Source organism: Xenopus laevis, chromosome 3L (assembly GCF_017654675.1).
Source record: "Xenopus laevis strain J_2021 chromosome 3L, Xenopus_laevis_v10.1, whole genome shotgun sequence".
Taxonomy (NCBI): Eukaryota; Metazoa; Chordata; class Amphibia; order Anura; family Pipidae; genus Xenopus; species Xenopus laevis.
The window spans coordinates 96,480,356-96,497,580 of record NC_054375.1 but is presented as its reverse complement, the minus strand read 5'-3'; the positions used below and the strand labels follow the sequence as shown (position 1 = coordinate 96,497,580).

The following is a 17,225-nucleotide window of genomic DNA, read 5'->3' as shown; positions in this document are numbered from 1 at the left end:
GGTCAACTTATACACTACTACAGCGGTAGTAAAATAAAAAAAAGTAAAATAAAAAAAAATGAATATTAAAAAAAAAAAATTAAAGTTGGTGCTGCTGAACTACTAGGAGCAGCAGATTAGCACACCAGTCCCACTCCCCAACACTGCTAGACTAATAGCACTGGGCTCTTATAGTAGTAGTAGTAGTAGTAGTAGTAAAACAACAAAAAAATAAATAAAAGCAGTCCTTACAAGGACTACTGTTATTGCAGCAGTCAGCAGATGAGATCAGAAGCAGGACAGCTGCCCACTGCAGCTACATACAGAGCACTGCAGTAGAAGGTAGATTACTAGCCAGCAAAGCTACCTAAGCTAAAATGTCCCTCAAACCCCTGCAGACTTCTGTCCCTCCAATAACAGAGCAGTATCAAAACGATTACTAGCCAGCAAACTTTCAACTGTCCCTGAAATCACTAACAGGCAGCAGCTCTCTCCCTACACTATCTCTTCAGCACACACAGGCAGAGTGAAAAAACGCTGCAGGGCTTCGGTTTTTATAGGGAAGGGGAGTGGTCCAGGGGAGAGCTTCCTGATTGGCTGCCATGTACCTGCTGGTCTGGGGTGAGAGGGCAAAAAAAAGCGCCAACAATGGCGAACCCAAAATGGCGAACGTCGCGCGACGTTCGCGAACTTCCGGCGAGCGCGAACACCCGATGTTCGCGCGAACAAGTTCGCCGGCGAACAGTTCGCGACATCTCTATGCTTCAGTGGCTGCGTCCAAAAAAATGCATATTTTCTGCATTTATATGGCATAATTTTTCTGGCAACTGTGCTTCAGTGGCTGCGACCAAAAAAATGCATATTTTCTGCATTTATATGGCATAATTTTTCTGGCCTCTGTGCTTCAGTGGCTGCAACCAAAAAAATTTATATTTTCAGCATTTATATGGCATAATTTTTCTGGCCTCTGTGCTTCAGTGGCTGCAACCAAAAAAATTTATATTTTCAGCATTTATATGGCATAATTTTTCTGGCAACTGTGCTTCAGTGGCTGCGACCAAAAAAATTACTATTTTCAGCATTTATATGGCATATTTTTTCTGGCCTCTGTGCTTCAGTGGCTGCGGCCAAAAAAACTGGGCAAACAATGCCTACAAGGTCAACGACGTTGACCTTGTAGGCATTGTTTGCCCAGTTTTTTTGGCCGCAGCCACTGAAGCACAGAGGCCAGAAAAAATATGCCATATAAATGCTGAAAATAGTAATTTTTTGCCATACGTTGACTCAACGTATATGGCAAAAAATGACTATTTTCAGCATTTATATGGCATATTTTTTCTGGCAACTGTGCTTCAGTGGCTGCGACCAAAAAAATGCATATTTTCTGCATTTATATGGCATAATTTTTCTGGCCTCTGTGCTTCAGTGGCTGCAACCAAAAAAATTTATATTTTCAGCATTTATATGGCATAATTTTTCTGGCAACTGTGCTTCAGTGGCTGCGACCAAAAAAATGCATATTTTCTGCATTTATATGGCATAATTTTTCTGGCCTCTGTGCTTCAGTGGCTGCAACCAAAAAAATTTATATTTTCAGCATTTATATGGCATAATTTTTCTGGCAACTGTGCTTCAGTGGCTGCGTCCAAAAAAACTGGGCAAACAATGTCTACAAGGTCAACGTATGGCGAAAAATTACTATTTTCAGCATTTATATGGCATATTTTTTCTGGCAACTGTGCTTCAGTGGCTGCGTCCAAAAAAACTGGGCAAACAATGCCTACAAGGTCAACGTATGGCAGTTGTTTAAAGAGAACAGTAGATTACTAGCCAGCAAAGCTACCTAAGCTAAAATGTCCCTCAAATCCCTGCAGACTTCTGTCCCTCCAATACAGAGCAGTATCAAGCAGATTACTAGCCAGCAAGCTTACTATCATCTGTCCCTGAAATCACTAACAGCTCTCCCCCTACACTATCTCTTCCAAGCACACACAGGCAGATTTTTCAGATACATTTTTGCCCTTGATCCCCCTCTGGCATGCCACTGTCCAGGTCGTTGCACCCTTTAAACAACTTTAAAATCATTTTTCTGGCCAGAAATGTCTTTTCTAGATGTTAAAGTTCGCCTTCCCATTGAAGTCTATGGGGTTCGCGAACCGTTCGCGAACCGCTCGCATTTTTGCGCAAGTTCGCGAATATGTTCGCGAACTTTTTTTCCGACGTTCGCTACATCCCTAATCTGGATTCCTTAGAACATTTAACAATATAAAACACATAATGTTACTAGCTAAGTTGATATGCCTAAACATATTGTGGAAAGTAATCTGCAACTCTGGACCATAGCAGGATCTAATAAACCTCACTGCAGGGCCTGGTAGTAGAGTAGGTCCATAAACTATACTCTCTAGTACTCAATCTATATCTCTATAACATAGCTCCACCAAAGTGAATAACATATATATATATATATATATATATATATATATATATATATATATATATATATATATATATATATATATATATATATATATATATATATATATATATATATATATAGAAACTATTCATACTTTTTTGTTAACCTGAATCTGTTTGCATTACTGGATAATTATTTTATACCTAGATTTTCCTGAACTATACAACTGCTGGCTCAGGATTTGTGTTTGGAACTACACTCATTCAGGAGGTGTTTGCTTTTCAGGTATGTAATAATAAATGAAAACATGCTTAGCAAAAACTCTCAGTTTTCAACTGTGTTTAATTTCAAATAGCTCATCAGACAGCATTAGGGTGTTGCCACAGTTAACAATATATTCAACATCTCCAGTGGAGTCCTTCTATCTGTGCAAATGTTAGTTTATTTGAAATAATTTTTGGCATTTGCAATCTGTTAGACTACTTTTCCCCCTCTCAAATTATAAATATCCTTTAACCTAGGAGTACAATGGGGCTGTATAAATTTATTTCAATAAGAGTTTTTGAATAGATTTTCTAATTTTATAAAAAAATTTTGAGTTACATAATATTTGTAATTTTGAGTCAAGTTTTGCCCCAAGTTCTGAGGGTTTTATTCTGTTTTCTCTTGGCTTCTTAACTAGTATCACGTATGGCTCCCTAAATTCAGTGCTAGGCTCCCTGGTCACAGCTCAATCATAAGCCATGTAGCGACCATCTTTTGCCTCGGGAGGAGCCCTCAGCTACTCAGATGCCGCCAGATCTTAACTTGAGATGAGCAAAGCAAGTGTTCTGAATGAGCAAAGGGGCATGTTAGTTTTCAAGGTTTTGGACAGAAGGCAACAGGTCAATATTGGCACCTGCGTCTCCAATCCGACTTTGTCTACGGTGTCGATCCCACTTTTTCCTCCTAACCTTTTCACCCACCTTCAGTGCTCTCTTGCTCTGTCCCGCTTTCCTTCAGTCTCCCCTTTCTTATTCATATCTTACCTGCTGTCTCATGCCTTTTGTCGTGATTGTATGAGTAAACTCACAGGGGACAAAGAGCCCAGATCCCTGTCTGTTCTTACACTTAAAAAATGTTTTTTGCTGTTTTGCTGTGTACTTATAATAGCTTATTTTTTATTTCAGGCACTTCCTATTGTGGTCTTCTTCAGCTGTGTCATGTCTGTACTTTACTATGTTGGGCTCATGCAGTATGTCATCCTTAAGGTAAATGGCATATGGGAAGCAATGAAACAATATAGTAAATATATATGTATTTATTCCATTTTAGTACATGCAGTACTTTTCCTGGTATCAGCAATAAGGTTAACATGTATCTGTATATTTATGTAGTTTATGTATAGTTTATGTACAGTATACTATAGGGTGTATCATTATGTAATGATGTAACTTTTAAGGGTAAAACAGGGTGCCCAGGGAAAGAAAAGAAGATGTTGCTTAGGATACATGCAGGATGAGCATATCGCGACAGAACAAGATTGTGAATGAGAAACAGGCAGCAAAGGATAATGTCTGTAAACATCCTGGAAATCAGAAACAGCTTTGGTCACTTTTAATAAACATTCTAGAAATCAGAGCAAGCAGATCAGGCTAGATTTTAATAAATCGTTCAGAGTTCAGATCAGGCACCAGGAAAAGCTATAGCAGACAGGCAGAGTGTGAGAGACCAAAGCATTATCATCCTGCCTTTGATTCTTGTTGTGATTAAACCTAAAATGCACCCATATGGGAAAAAACATATATCTGAGGCTTCCTCCATACAGAATATAACTATTACACTCCCACACCCAGACATGCAGTTCACCTATAGAACATCTATGTTACATATGGATGAATGCAAGCAAGTTCAATAACTGTGCTTCTATATTACTGACAAACAGCAATGCAGAGGACCAACTAAATACCACAGAATAGGTAATGTACTAGGCGCAGATGCATGCAGCAGTTTTGTGGCATTTCATATATTTGACTTCAGATCTCTTTATTTTTGTTTGTTTGTTTGAGACTTCTCAAAAAATCCTTATCTTCCTTTGCACTAGATATCTTGGTTCATGCAAGTTACAATGGGGACCACGGCTACAGAATCGTTAAGTGTAGCTGGTAACATTTTTGTAGGGCAGGTAAGTAGCAATACAATTTCAATACGCAAAGATACTTAGTAAGAAAATGATTGCAGTTTGTATAATGAACTGATTAATTTGCAAGCTAGTAGAGATAGAGACATAGGTGACTTGTTTATCTTTTATATCTATGTCTGATACACTTCCATCCTTTGTGACTATGGATATGCCAAACTACCAATACTCGTTGATTGTAGGGATTGTAACTCTGTCTTGCTCCTTTCTAACTACAGTTTTATAACATTATAACAGTTAAACAAGCACTTTCAAAAATACGGTTCATTTATCATTAGCCAGTATAAGTGCTATGCTTTATAATGACCTCAAAATTGCTCTTATTAGGATGCAGTACACATAGAATTTGCATTTAGTTGCAAAGCAGAGCAGTGGGTTTAAGTACATCGGCCTGTCGGTAGGTCAACAGTGCTGTGGCAGAAGGCCTGCCAGAATTCTGTAGCACTGCAGCGGTAAGTTTCTGTCATGAAAGGTGAAGGAAAGTCGTTTAGCACTTGGGGGTGCCAAGTGTTAGGCACCCCCCAAGTGAATGTATTTACTTACCTGAAACCCTGGGCCGGTGCTCCTATCAGCAGAAAACTGCACCAACCCAGGGTTATACCAGTGAGAACCACAGAGTGATCCTCTTCTGGCTTCTGCTTTCTTCGTGCGGCTGCGCATGCACATTAGTGTGACAGGCCGATCTTTAACTAAAAAGTCGGCTTTTTCACGCGTCTGCCCTGGGAAATTTGAAGAAAGAAGAAGCTGCAAGAGGATCGCTCCTTGTCGGCCCGGGGTTTCAGGTAAGTAAATACATTCACTTGTACAAGTGCTAAACAACTTTCCTTCTCCGTGAAGGAATCCTGTACATTAATGTGTGTCTGGCACAGTCAGAAAGTTCTTGTGGAATGGTGCTTATTAATGTTCAAGTGGATCTCACTTGATTTCACGATTACTCAACTTTTGCCTGATGCCAGAGCTACAGAGATTGTGATTTGACTTTGGTGGCTGCAATATGGGGAAACAAGGTGCATTGCAAGCAAAAAAGGGATACTTTTTGGCTATCTCTCTGCATTTTGCACTGTGCCTCTGTTTAATAAATGAGACCTATAATCTGGAAAATTTATGTAGGATTCAAAAAGCAGATTAATCACTAAAAAAACTATAGAATATAGTTAGTTTCCTTGTAATTTTTTGATTTACAGCTGAGCCGATCATGCTGCAATATGCCAATATGCTTTATAATTTGTATTTTTCACAGATCTGTTATACAAGCTCATGTCTGAGCCTGAGGCTTTTAGTTTAAAAAGTTCTTTTTTTTGAAGGGTATGTACTTTCATGGCCTAGTCATAGCAGATTTTTTTCAAAGATCCAACTGAGCAATCCAGAAGGATTTCCAAGCAGTTTGATTGTTTTTCATTTTGTCAGAAAAAAATTCCTGATGGCCAACAAATTGACACATATATTTTGAGAAATGTGTCAGTTTGTCACCCATTCAAATCCTTATTCCCAATTGCAAATTGCACACAGAGTGTAAATTGTTATATATTAAATGATTTGTAATGTTTTGTCATGAGGTATCTATTGCTACAATTGTTACGATTAGGTAAAATGTACTTGTCATCACTAAATCTCATCTTTAGTCAAATAGATTGCTGGCAACTAAAACTGTTTAGGACTTTAATAATGTAAAAAATGCGCTGATATTATCCCTTTAAAATGCAACTTTATGTGCTTTGCTTTCAGACAGAAGCTCCACTGTTAATCCGTCCTTATTTACCAGATATGACCAAATCAGAAATCCATGCTGTGATGACTGGGGGATTTGGCACTATTGCAGGCAGTGTACTGGGTGCTTATATTTCATTTGGGGTAAGATACATCACTATTTAGCTGTTTTCAGTCTGTATGTTAGGCCCTAAATGGTATAACAAATGCTGAGTAATAGATTATTTCTATTCTTATGATACTGTCCAAATATGCAGGTGCTTTTCTATGAAAAATTTTGTGGATTAAAAACAGTGTGCATAATCCAAATGGACCTGCATGACAAGCCTCATGACAAATATTGAACTCTGTTCACTGGTAGGAATAGGCTACTTGCAATATTGAATTGCAGAGAATTGCCTCCCCTATGGAAGAGGTCTGTGTTTGGATAGACAGTTCTTTTTTTAATATACAGAAACAATAAAGGAAGTTTAGTGCTGGGGGTTCTTGAACTCCTAGTGGTCCTGAGGCAAATCCAATGCATGTGCTTTATCAATAGGCAAGACCTAAAATAAAAAGGTAGAATGGTGGTTTCTCCCTGTGCCCTGTGAAAATTTACCAAGTGAAAGTCTAGATCTTTTCAGCTAGGTCCTCTGATTTTTTTCAATTTGCATTTTGGTCATACCTTTTAATGATTTTTGCTATCTCCAACCAGACAAAAATGTTGTTGAGAAAATGAATGATAATATTCAAAAAATACGTACAGAAAATATTTGATTAGTAAAATATTAGATATTTTTGAGATATTATTTATATGGTCAAAAAAAATAGTTTTCTTCTGAATTTCAGATTGATGCATCTTCACTGATTGCTGCCTCTGTCATGGCTGCTCCGTGTGCCCTTGCACTTTCTAAGCTGGTCTATCCTGAGGTGGAAGAATCAAAATTCAAAAGTGAAGAAGGTGTAATAATAGAGAAAGGGTAAATCCGGAATCACACCATTATTTCCTTGAGTTCAGATTATGTTCCCAGTTTGAAAATTCCTATATATTTTTTCCCACACTACAGTTTTCCCCCCTAAGAATTCCAGCATCACTGCAGTCACAAAGTTGGTTTATGCACAATTTTACTATAGGGGAATTTTTGGGGACATATATGAGTCCTACTGGTATTTGTTCTTGATCAAAGGCATAAGGAGAGAGCAGCGTCATAGCAGCAATAAAATAACACCAAGCAAGATCTGCAACTTGGTATGCAGAAGTGGTGGTCCCTGTCTTAGACAAAATAAGGCATTTGTCAGTCTGCTATAACATCAAGTACAATGGAGAACATACATGGAGTTGGCAGCACAATGCATTTAGTGAGAATACTGCTTAAGTGGAGTTGGGGTGCTGGGCCTTCTAGACTTACATAGTAGTAGCTTCTGTTACTATTAAAATGTATTTAGAGACATGGATAACAATGGTTGTAAAAGAATACACACCAATTAATTTAACAACTGATTTATGTGCCTTATAAAATGCCATTTTGAGCAAGTGTCAAAACATATCAACCTACTTATTTGATGTTTCCTTTTGTTTACAGAGAAGAGCGGAACTTGCTTGAAGCAGCTAGTAATGGAGCTTCTGCCTCAGTTGGGTTAGTAGCCAACATTGCTGCCAATCTAATTGCATTTATGGCTCTACTGGAGTTTATTAATGCAGCTTTCTCCTGGCTGGGAGGAATGGTGAACTATCCACAGCTAACACTCCAGGTAAAATTATAGAGATAATATTATTATTCACAAAATGACTTATTCTGAAAGCAAAGGTTAGAAAATGTCCTTATGTATTATTATTATTATTATTAGCAGGATTCCCAGCAATTCAACTATTTCTCAACTTTCATCAACACTTTCCTGGCAGTCACAAAGGTGGAATTGACATATTTATCAATGCGTAGTTGAACATTCGTTTTCATTGCGGTGTTAGTACTAACACCCACCTTAATGAATGAATGAATATATTTTTTAACAGTACAGGTCTCTGCTGCTTATTGTAAAAGTATCTGTTATGATGAATTACAAATTCATACATATGATTGATAAAATCAGTAATATTTAAAATATGTCCTTAGTCAGTTGAATTGTTTAAACCACAGTCTCATCAGATCAACTAGCAGATGTAGATTGTGGTGCGTATATACTGCAAATTCATAACACAGTGTTTATCTTTTTAAAGCTAATCCTGTCCTACATATTTATGCCAATTGCTTTCATGATGGGAGTGAAGTGGGATGAGGCTGGCATGGTGGGCGAGATGTTGGGGACCAAGATCATTCTGAATGAGTTTGTGGCCTACAGGCAATTATCGGAATACAAGAATCTGCGTTTATCCGGAGCTGATGAATGGATAGATGGACAGAGGCAATGGATATCGGCAAGTACACCAAATAATCGGTTTTTATATTCAAGCACAAGAAACAATATGCAACTACACTTGTCATTATATAAAAGCAAGTAGGAGAGACAAGTCATTTCAGAAGGCCCTAAGTAACATTTATGAATGCAGCCACAAGTGTGATTGAGCTAAAATAGACACAAATGTTGCACATGGTCATGCCATTCATTAAAGATATATGTCTTCTTTGGGAACCCCTATAGTTGCTGGACCCTGGACATAACAGTAATTCCAGGGTTCCCATTGGAGGCTGCGTCAACAGGTTAACAGGTACAACAATCTTGTGCCAAAAGAATCACATGCTAATCCACAGCAGAAACAGGTATCACATGACATGTTTTGAGCCATATCTCTTTACACTTGAAAAAGAACTACAGCTCAAAACATGTTGTGGGATATTTTCGAAATAATGGAATTTCTAGTTTAAATAGCACTGCTAGGTTCTGTCCTGATTCCGTTTATTAGGATTTGGAATTGTACCTGCCCGCGCTGTTACTGAGGTTTCAAGAAACTTCACCAATTTTAGCTGCTGATTAGCTTTCAATATTTTGCTGCAGGATTGTTATGCCTGTTATTTGAATGCTAAGTGCTAATGTTTTAACGGCACATGCCAGAAATAAGGTGACAGCAACTTCACTGAACAAATTCACAAAAATGCATTAGATGCAAATAGGGTGGTCACAAATCAATATGTTTCTACAGAAAATCCTAAAATTCTGAGTGTGGGAAAAAATATGCAGATTTGTGTCTGAAAATTGCACATTAGAAGCTGCTCCTGGTAAATAAATGCCCAATTATATCTTGGTGTTAGTGGATGGGCATGGATTTTCAATACGGTGTTCCACATAAATATTGTCAATACTTACCAAGCAGGGTATTTGCAACAGTAAATATCTGTTGACTCACAATGAAGCTTAGGCTGACGTCAACAAAAAAATTTCTTTACATTCTATTAAGTTTCACTTTACATTTTTTGTTTTATTAATGTTTCTTCAGGTTACTCAGTATATTGTTCCCACAACCAGACAGGGAATAATATACTGACAGCAGGGACAGCAAAAACCCTGCTTCAAGCAAACATTAGGGGGCAGATTTATTAAGAGTCCAATTTAGAGTTTATGGGAGTTTTAGAAAACTCCCATAAACTCGATTTTCGAGTTAAAAACGACCAATTGAAATTTTTTAAATTTGGATGAATGGGATCGACCCGCAAACTCTAATCAAAATTCAATCGAATTTGATTCAAGTTTTTTCTCTGAAAAAAAAAAATAGATTTTCAGGATGCCACCAAACAACTCCAAATTGATTCCAGGGTGTCCCCCATAGGCTAAAACAGCAATTCGGCAGGATTAAAGTGGTGAACAGTGGAATTTGCATTATTAAAGGGCCAGTACATGACACATTTCAAAATTAAATTTTTTTTAAAAGCTCGGATCGAATTTTAACTATTCCCTAGTCTAATTAAACTAAAATAAACTTAATTCAAATTTTCACTACGACTCTTGATAGATCTTTCTGGTAGCAGAATGAGACAACACTGGTGAAACATCTCATGTATTTATTTATTTTACTTTGCAGGAACGAGCAGAGGTGATCACCACGTATGCTCTTTGTGGATTTGCCAATTTTAGTTCTATTGGAATTATGCTAGGAGGGTTATGTAAGTGCATTTTTTTAATATAAAAATAAAGTATAATTACAAATGCATTCTTTTTGTGTAAAATTATGTAATGTGTGGATGCCAATTAAAACAAATACCACTTTGTGCATTTTTAACCTCAAAATGGACTGCTAACAGTTCCCCTGGACTTGTATTTGATTATGTTTTCACTGGAAGCCATGATCCTGCAGTTTGATTGGTTGCATGTTCAGTATGACTAGTTTCACACAGCATGCATACAAATTAATATGTCCCAGATAACAATAAAGAAAGACTCCAGTTAAGCCTGGGAAAAATTGGATGCTGCTGAATTGACACCCCCAGGAACTTTTTGCATGCCTGTGTTGCTCCCCAACTCTTTTTACACTAGCTATAGAGGTAAGAAAACAATACTGTTTATTTCTTGGTTTATCCTGATTTTTGGTGGCAGCCCTGTTCTGATTTATTAGTGTTTTATTTTGTTATCCTTCATTGATGTAATTGTCATCTCACTAAATAGTGACAATGGTGTAAGTACTGGGTGAGCAGGGAGCCTGTCAGGAGGCCCACAGCGTTGTGGCTGGAGCCCCACAAGTGCCTCTGTGCAGGAAATGTATTTTGTGACGGGATGGAGGTTGTGGTTCAAAGGTGAAAATGATAAGCATAAGAAATTAAAAATAAATGCTTTTTAAAAAAAATATTTTTCTTTAAAAAAAATGGTTTGGCGTTAGTTATCTAATCTATGGGCACTCTACTTTATAATAACCTTCTATTTTACTTTAAGGTTTCAAAAGTTCTAAAAACAGAATTATCAGGATCATAATTTCTGCTTTCTCCTCTGCATTCGTGTCCCCCCTTCATACAGAAGAATATGACGATTTTGTTTTACAGCTTCCATGGCGACTGAACGCAAGGGTGACCTTGCCAAGGTGGTTCTTCGAGCCCTTTTAACTGGAGCGTGCGTATCATTTGTCAATGCATGTGTAGCAGGTAATAACTACAGAATATACATTTTAATATTTAGTAGATAGAGCCTTGCTGTCTGAATAGAAGGCTTATGATGCAATTGCTTCTTTTAGGAATTTTATATAACCCTCGAGGGATCGAAAACTGCAAAGATTTATTGACCAGTGGAAATTTCATTAACGAGACAAGCTACCAATTTTTTACCTGCTGCAGTAATCTTTATGATAGGTAAGGTTTACTACTGTGCTTTATCTTACTTAGTGACAAATTACTTTGGCCTGCTTGTTAGTCAAAAGATATGTGATTTAGTATACACAAATTCATATGTATATATTAGGGATGCACCGAATCCACTATTTTGGATTTGGCCAAACCTCCGAATCCTTCGCAAAAGATTGAGCTGAATACCAAACCCCTTCCCTCCGAATAGTGGATTCGGTGGGAAGGAGAAAACATTTTTTACTTCCTTGTTTTGTGACAAAAAGTCATGAGATTTCCCTCACTGCCCCTAATTTGCATATGCAAATTAGGATTTGGATTTGTTTCGGCTGGGCAGAAGGATTTGGCTGAATCCTGCTGAAAATGGCCGACTCCTGAACCTGGATTCGCTGCATCCCTAGGGGCAAATTCACTAAAGCACGAATCGGCCAATGCTAGTGCAAATTCGCCAGCGTGAGGTCATTTCGTTACTTTGCCAATTTACTAATGGGTGCTGGCGTAAATTCGATAGCGAAGTGGACCTACTTTAGCATTACTTCACACCCTTACGCCAGACAAAGTTGCGCTATGGCGAAGGGAGGTAACTACGCTAATTCAGTAACTTGCGCATTTTACTGAACGTTACCTCTTGCGTCAGACCAGGCGAAGTGCAATAGAGTAGATAGGGCTTGCTTCAAAAAAAGTTCCAAAAAACGCTGGCGTCTTTTACTTTTTTAAGGGTGATAGGCTGAAAAAGATCGTAAATATTTTTGGGGGTACCCTCCTTCCCCCCTACATTTCCTAACATATGGCACCTAAACTATACAGTGGGCACATGTGTATGGCAAAATAACAACTCTATTTTATTTTATGAAGCTTTCCCAGGCTTGTGTAATGTAATGTATTTGCTGCTACATATTTGTCCATTGTACTTTAACTTGGCGCCGTATGCAAATTAGGCCTCGCTAGCGTAACTTCACTTTGCTTGACGAATTAACGCTAGCACAACTTCACTACCTTTCGCCTTCCTGAGCGCAACTTCGGATTTTAGTGAATTAGCTGCGCCCTGGCGAAGTGTGGCGGAGTGTGGTGAAGTGCGGCGAAGGCGTTGCTAGCGTATTTTCGATGCTTAGTGAATTTGCCTCTATGTGTGTGTGTGTGTGTGTGTATGTATGTGTATATATATATATATATATATATATATATATATATATATATATATATATATATATATATATATATATATATATATTTAGTGCTACTAATATACACACTATACATATTTTCAGTACAACAAAAGAGGGATGACAAACTTTGCAATAGATAAATAAAAAGTACTATGAGAGGAAGGAGGTCCTTTGTCCCATTAAGCTAACAATCTAACTTAGTGGTTAAAATTCAGGCACAAAGATGAGGGTATAAAGTGATGCTGTGCACAAAGGTTTGGGCACTGCCCCTAACGTGGACCTGATAATGCTTGAAAAGTTAGGGTTAGAGTTTCTTTTTGAAGAGGCTGAGAGAGAATTCCATATGGAGGAATTCAGCAAAGGAAATTCCAGAGGTAAGGGCAGAAGTGACCATCTTTACACGTGGAAAAAGGAGCTTAAATGGAGAGTGAAGTGTGCCAGCCAGGACTGAGAGGGGTCATTGATGTGGCAAATGTTCATAACAGTCAGTAAACAGTCAGAAAAGTTTTGGTAAATCGGGAAGTTTTAAACTGCTAGGAATGCTTCAGTATTCCTCATTTAAATATTTGTTAAAGCAGTGCCGCTATCAGTAGGATTATACCAACAAAGTAGAAGTGCTATAAAAGAATGATGCAAGTAAGATATTTTCGGTTTTACAGAAGTGAAAAAAGAGCACATGGTATCTTTATGCACATGTACCTCCTTTTATGGTTTAAAGGAGACGGAAAGGTTAAAATTAAGTAAGCTTTATCAGAAAGGTCTATATAAATACACCAGTAAACCCTCAAAGTAGTGCTGTTTCAGCTTAAACCTCCAGGGCTAGGGCTTGAGCATGCTCAGTTTGTTCCTCTCCCCCCCTCCCTTCTCTGCTGTAATCTGAGCCCAGAGCTATAAGTGTGCAGGGAGAGGCTCAGGCAGGAAGTGATGTCACACCAAGCTAATATGGCTTAACAACAGAGAGCTTCTAGAGCTTTTTACTCAGGTATGGTAAAACATTCCACAGAATAAATATAGCATTCTATCTTGTACTATTGCAGCTAATCTATTGGCAATAAAATGCCTCCATAGCTTTCCTTCTCCTTTAAGAACACTTGTCATCCGAAAACTCAAATTTCTTATGCTTTTTTGCCCGAAAACTTTGGGTATTACACGAAACCCAGCACACATCAAAAAATCATTGGGACTTCTCTCATTGACTTATATGCAACCTCGACAGGTCTGTGATGCCGGATTTTCTGATTCAGACTTTTCCATCCTCGGAGTATAATAAATTCAGAAAAATGTGTGATTTTTTTTTTTAGAAGTCAGATTTTATAAAACAAATCATGAATTTTCTGGATTTTTGGCTTAGGAGTTAAATAACCCCCCTAAACATTAATTTTATCAGATTAAATCCTTGTGACATGATTGTATCGACAAGTAAATAACTTTTAACTGAATGTTTCATTGTCACAGTCTAGCCATTTGAAACAATCTCAATACATTCATTTTTTTCCCGCATACAGCACTCAAATCGTTAATGGAACACTATCATTCGGAGATGGATGGGAAAACTTGCCTAATGCTATCTTGGGTGTAGAAAATTGCTGTATGTTTTATAATAACACTGTGTGCAATACCTGGATGTAAACATTTATTTTCAAGTATGGAACAAGCACATCAGCATGACAAGAGGACTGCACTAAAGAATCTAATTAATTTATGCATTAACATTTTGCTTTCCTGACTGTTATGTGGATTACATTAATTGAATGGAAAGGAAGAACTTGTTTGAGATAATATTTTGTTTACCCATAACCTACCTCTTTCTGGAGAAAGCATGTGTATATGTGTTCTTCCCCGAACTTGGAAATATGGAGCCCATTAACTTTATTTTATGTAAAATGAGACCCCTGCTGATCTCAGTGTTTCATGAAGTGCCAAGAACACGAGGAACTAAAGTTATTGTAAAGTCATGCTTATAATAAAAGGCATCTTTAAAAGGACAAATGCATGTTTATACCAAAGAGAGCATGTTGTTTACTACATTTACTGAAATCTGGATCCAAAAAGTTAGCCTGGGCAATGTATTCAGTGTATTCACTAAAATAATTCAGAAAAGTCATGTTTACATAGTTTTTGAATAGCAATGGTACAGTATGTATTAAAATCGAAAATGCTTCAGGGGTAAAAATCACCATATATAATTCTGGACCTTACATTCTGGACCTTTCATATGTACAGGGAAAGAAAAGTTAAAAGTATGGGGTCTCTTACCCAGAAACCCAATATATACAGTCCATTTTAAACAAATAATAATTTTTTTAAAAAAAGTATTTCCTTTTCTCTGTAATAATAAAACAGTTTCTCGTACTTGATAACTACGCTGCATGAATCCATATTGTTGCCAAAACAATCTTATTGGGTTTATTTAATGTTTACATTTTTTTGTAGTAGAAGTAAAGTGGTTGTGCACCTTAAAGGAGAAAAGTCATTTACCACTTGGTGGTGCCACATGTTAGGCACACCCAAGTGAATGTAGTTACTTACCTGAAACTCCAGGCTGGAGCTCCTATCAACAGAAAACTGCACCGGCCCAGGGTTATTCCAGCAACCACCACGGAGTGATCTTCCGGCTTCTTCTTTCTTCAAATTTCCCAGGCCAAACGCATGCGCAGTTAAACGTAATTCCCGACTTTTTAGTTAATGTTCAGCTCTTCACTCTAATGCGCATGTGCAGCCGCAGGAAGAAAGAGGAAGCAGGAAGAGGAACACTCCGTGGTGCTCACTGGAATAAACCCGGGGCCAGTGCAGTTTTCTGCTGATAGGAGCACCGGCCTGGGGTTTCAGTTAAGTAAATACATTCACTTAGGGGTGCCTAACATTTGGCACCCCCAAGTGTGAAACGACTTTCCTTCTCCTTTGAATTAACTTTTAGTATGACATAGATAGCGAAATTCCGAGGCAATTGGTTTTTATGTTGCATGATGTCTAGTTTTTGAGTTATTTAGCGCTTTATTCAGCAGAAGACAGAAGAAGGTAAACAATTCAAAAACTTTATATAAAGAAGCCCAATTGAAAATGTGTTTATGATTAAACTATCTATTAAATAATAAAAGGTAACTGAAAGTTGAACCACCCCTTTAAGGTATGAAGATCCATATTATGGAAAGATCCCTTGTATGGAAAACACAGGGTCCAGAAAATTCCAGATAATAGATTCCATACATTAATATTGTCTAGTAATAAAAAAACAACATTTTTTGAAACATAAAAATAACTGTACTATAAATTATTTAAACAAATATATAAAAGTATAATAGTACTATAATAATAATAATAATAATAATAATAATAATAATACAATAGAACATGGATAAGAAGCATAGAAACAGAGACTTTTGGATTGTTTATCAAAAGTTCCCTCTAACAGCCATACTAGACACAAAGCTTCCAATTGATATTTATAGTTTTTCAAGTTAAGATTATAATCACGCCTTAACCATGTCATAGAAGTTTAATGTATTTGTAATCTCCAGAGGACTGACCCTTTATTTGATGCTCTTGATTACAGGGTTTTGACCATAATATCATTAAGCTAGTAAAAGCTATATAAACATAAAGCAAATGGAGCTTCTGGTGCCTTTAGACAAAGACCAGATAGATGAACATGGGTTCATGGAATGGTGGCAAAGCACAAAGGCAAGTACCTGATTCAGATCCATTTTAGTGTATTTGCTGACATTAATTCTTCTGTACAATTATGGATATCTCCTGAGGTAATGGTGGGAAGCTCTTGTTAACACTTACAATTCTATCTGCCCTTATTATAACCTGCCAAAGAATACTGTTATACACTTAAGTGAAGAACTACTTTGCCCATGCTGCTCATCTCAGCTGTAGTTATAAATTGATGTATGCTACAGGAATATTTGAGAACAAACTGTTAGGTTCTATGTAAGTGTAAATTTGATAATCATACGCCTAATAATGTTTAAATAAAGGGCCACCCATGGGTGAAAAGGTAATAAAATCCATAAACCCCTGAAGAATGTTCCAAAGATTATACAAGTAATTTAGGAAGAAGTCAATAATGTTTTTGCATGTTTATTGCACTTACACCATGCCAGGTGAGCTGACAGTGAGTAAAGTCAGATATGAACATTTCTTCATTATAAAACTGGAGGTGGAGCATGGGAGACGTAGTAGGCAGGATGAGGTTTCTCCACAAACTCTCCATCACCCACCGGGACATCTTTGCTGAGTCTACGTTCAGGGGCTCCTGTGTGCGTAGATCTGTACGGCCCAGCCACCATTTTGGCAAACAATCTCCAATGGCTTCCCGTACCTGCCGTCGAGCCTCACTTTCGTGCTGTTGCTGTCTAACTTCAGATACAGCAAAATGTCTTGATCAATCCAATCTCTCAAGTAGGCATCCCTACCGCTTGTGTACCTCATAATTAATTTTCCACTGCACTTTAATATTCCCTTAGGGTTGCCACTCCTGGTGGCAATCAAAAAGCAGTGGCTTCCTCTGGCAATGGTTTGAAGAATTA

At 37.5% G+C, this 17,225-nt stretch overlaps 1 protein-coding gene across 2 annotated transcripts in view; it reads left to right on the top strand.

Annotated features, from left to right (window-relative positions):
* The window catches only part of slc28a2.L (solute carrier family 28 (concentrative nucleoside transporter), member 2 L homeolog), a 60,034-nt gene extending 45,359 nt beyond the window's left edge, over positions 1 to 14,675 (top strand). For both annotated transcript variants that reach the window (XM_018251024.2, NM_001093313.1), the window contains exons 8-18: positions 2,606 to 2,683; positions 3,568 to 3,648; positions 4,482 to 4,562; positions 6,303 to 6,428; positions 7,113 to 7,243; positions 7,847 to 8,015; positions 8,482 to 8,679; positions 10,279 to 10,360; positions 11,231 to 11,329; positions 11,419 to 11,533; positions 14,196 to 14,675. In XM_018251024.2, the coding sequence (XP_018106513.1) occupies positions 2,606 to 2,683; positions 3,568 to 3,648; positions 4,482 to 4,562; positions 6,303 to 6,428; positions 7,113 to 7,243; positions 7,847 to 8,015; positions 8,482 to 8,679; positions 10,279 to 10,360; positions 11,231 to 11,329; positions 11,419 to 11,533; positions 14,196 to 14,319 (1,284 nt within the window). In that variant the 3' untranslated portion in view covers positions 14,320 to 14,675. The remainder of the gene's footprint in view (positions 1 to 2,605; positions 2,684 to 3,567; positions 3,649 to 4,481; positions 4,563 to 6,302; positions 6,429 to 7,112; positions 7,244 to 7,846; positions 8,016 to 8,481; positions 8,680 to 10,278; positions 10,361 to 11,230; positions 11,330 to 11,418; positions 11,534 to 14,195) is intronic.
* The last annotated feature ends 2,550 nt before the right edge of the window (positions 14,676 to 17,225 follow it).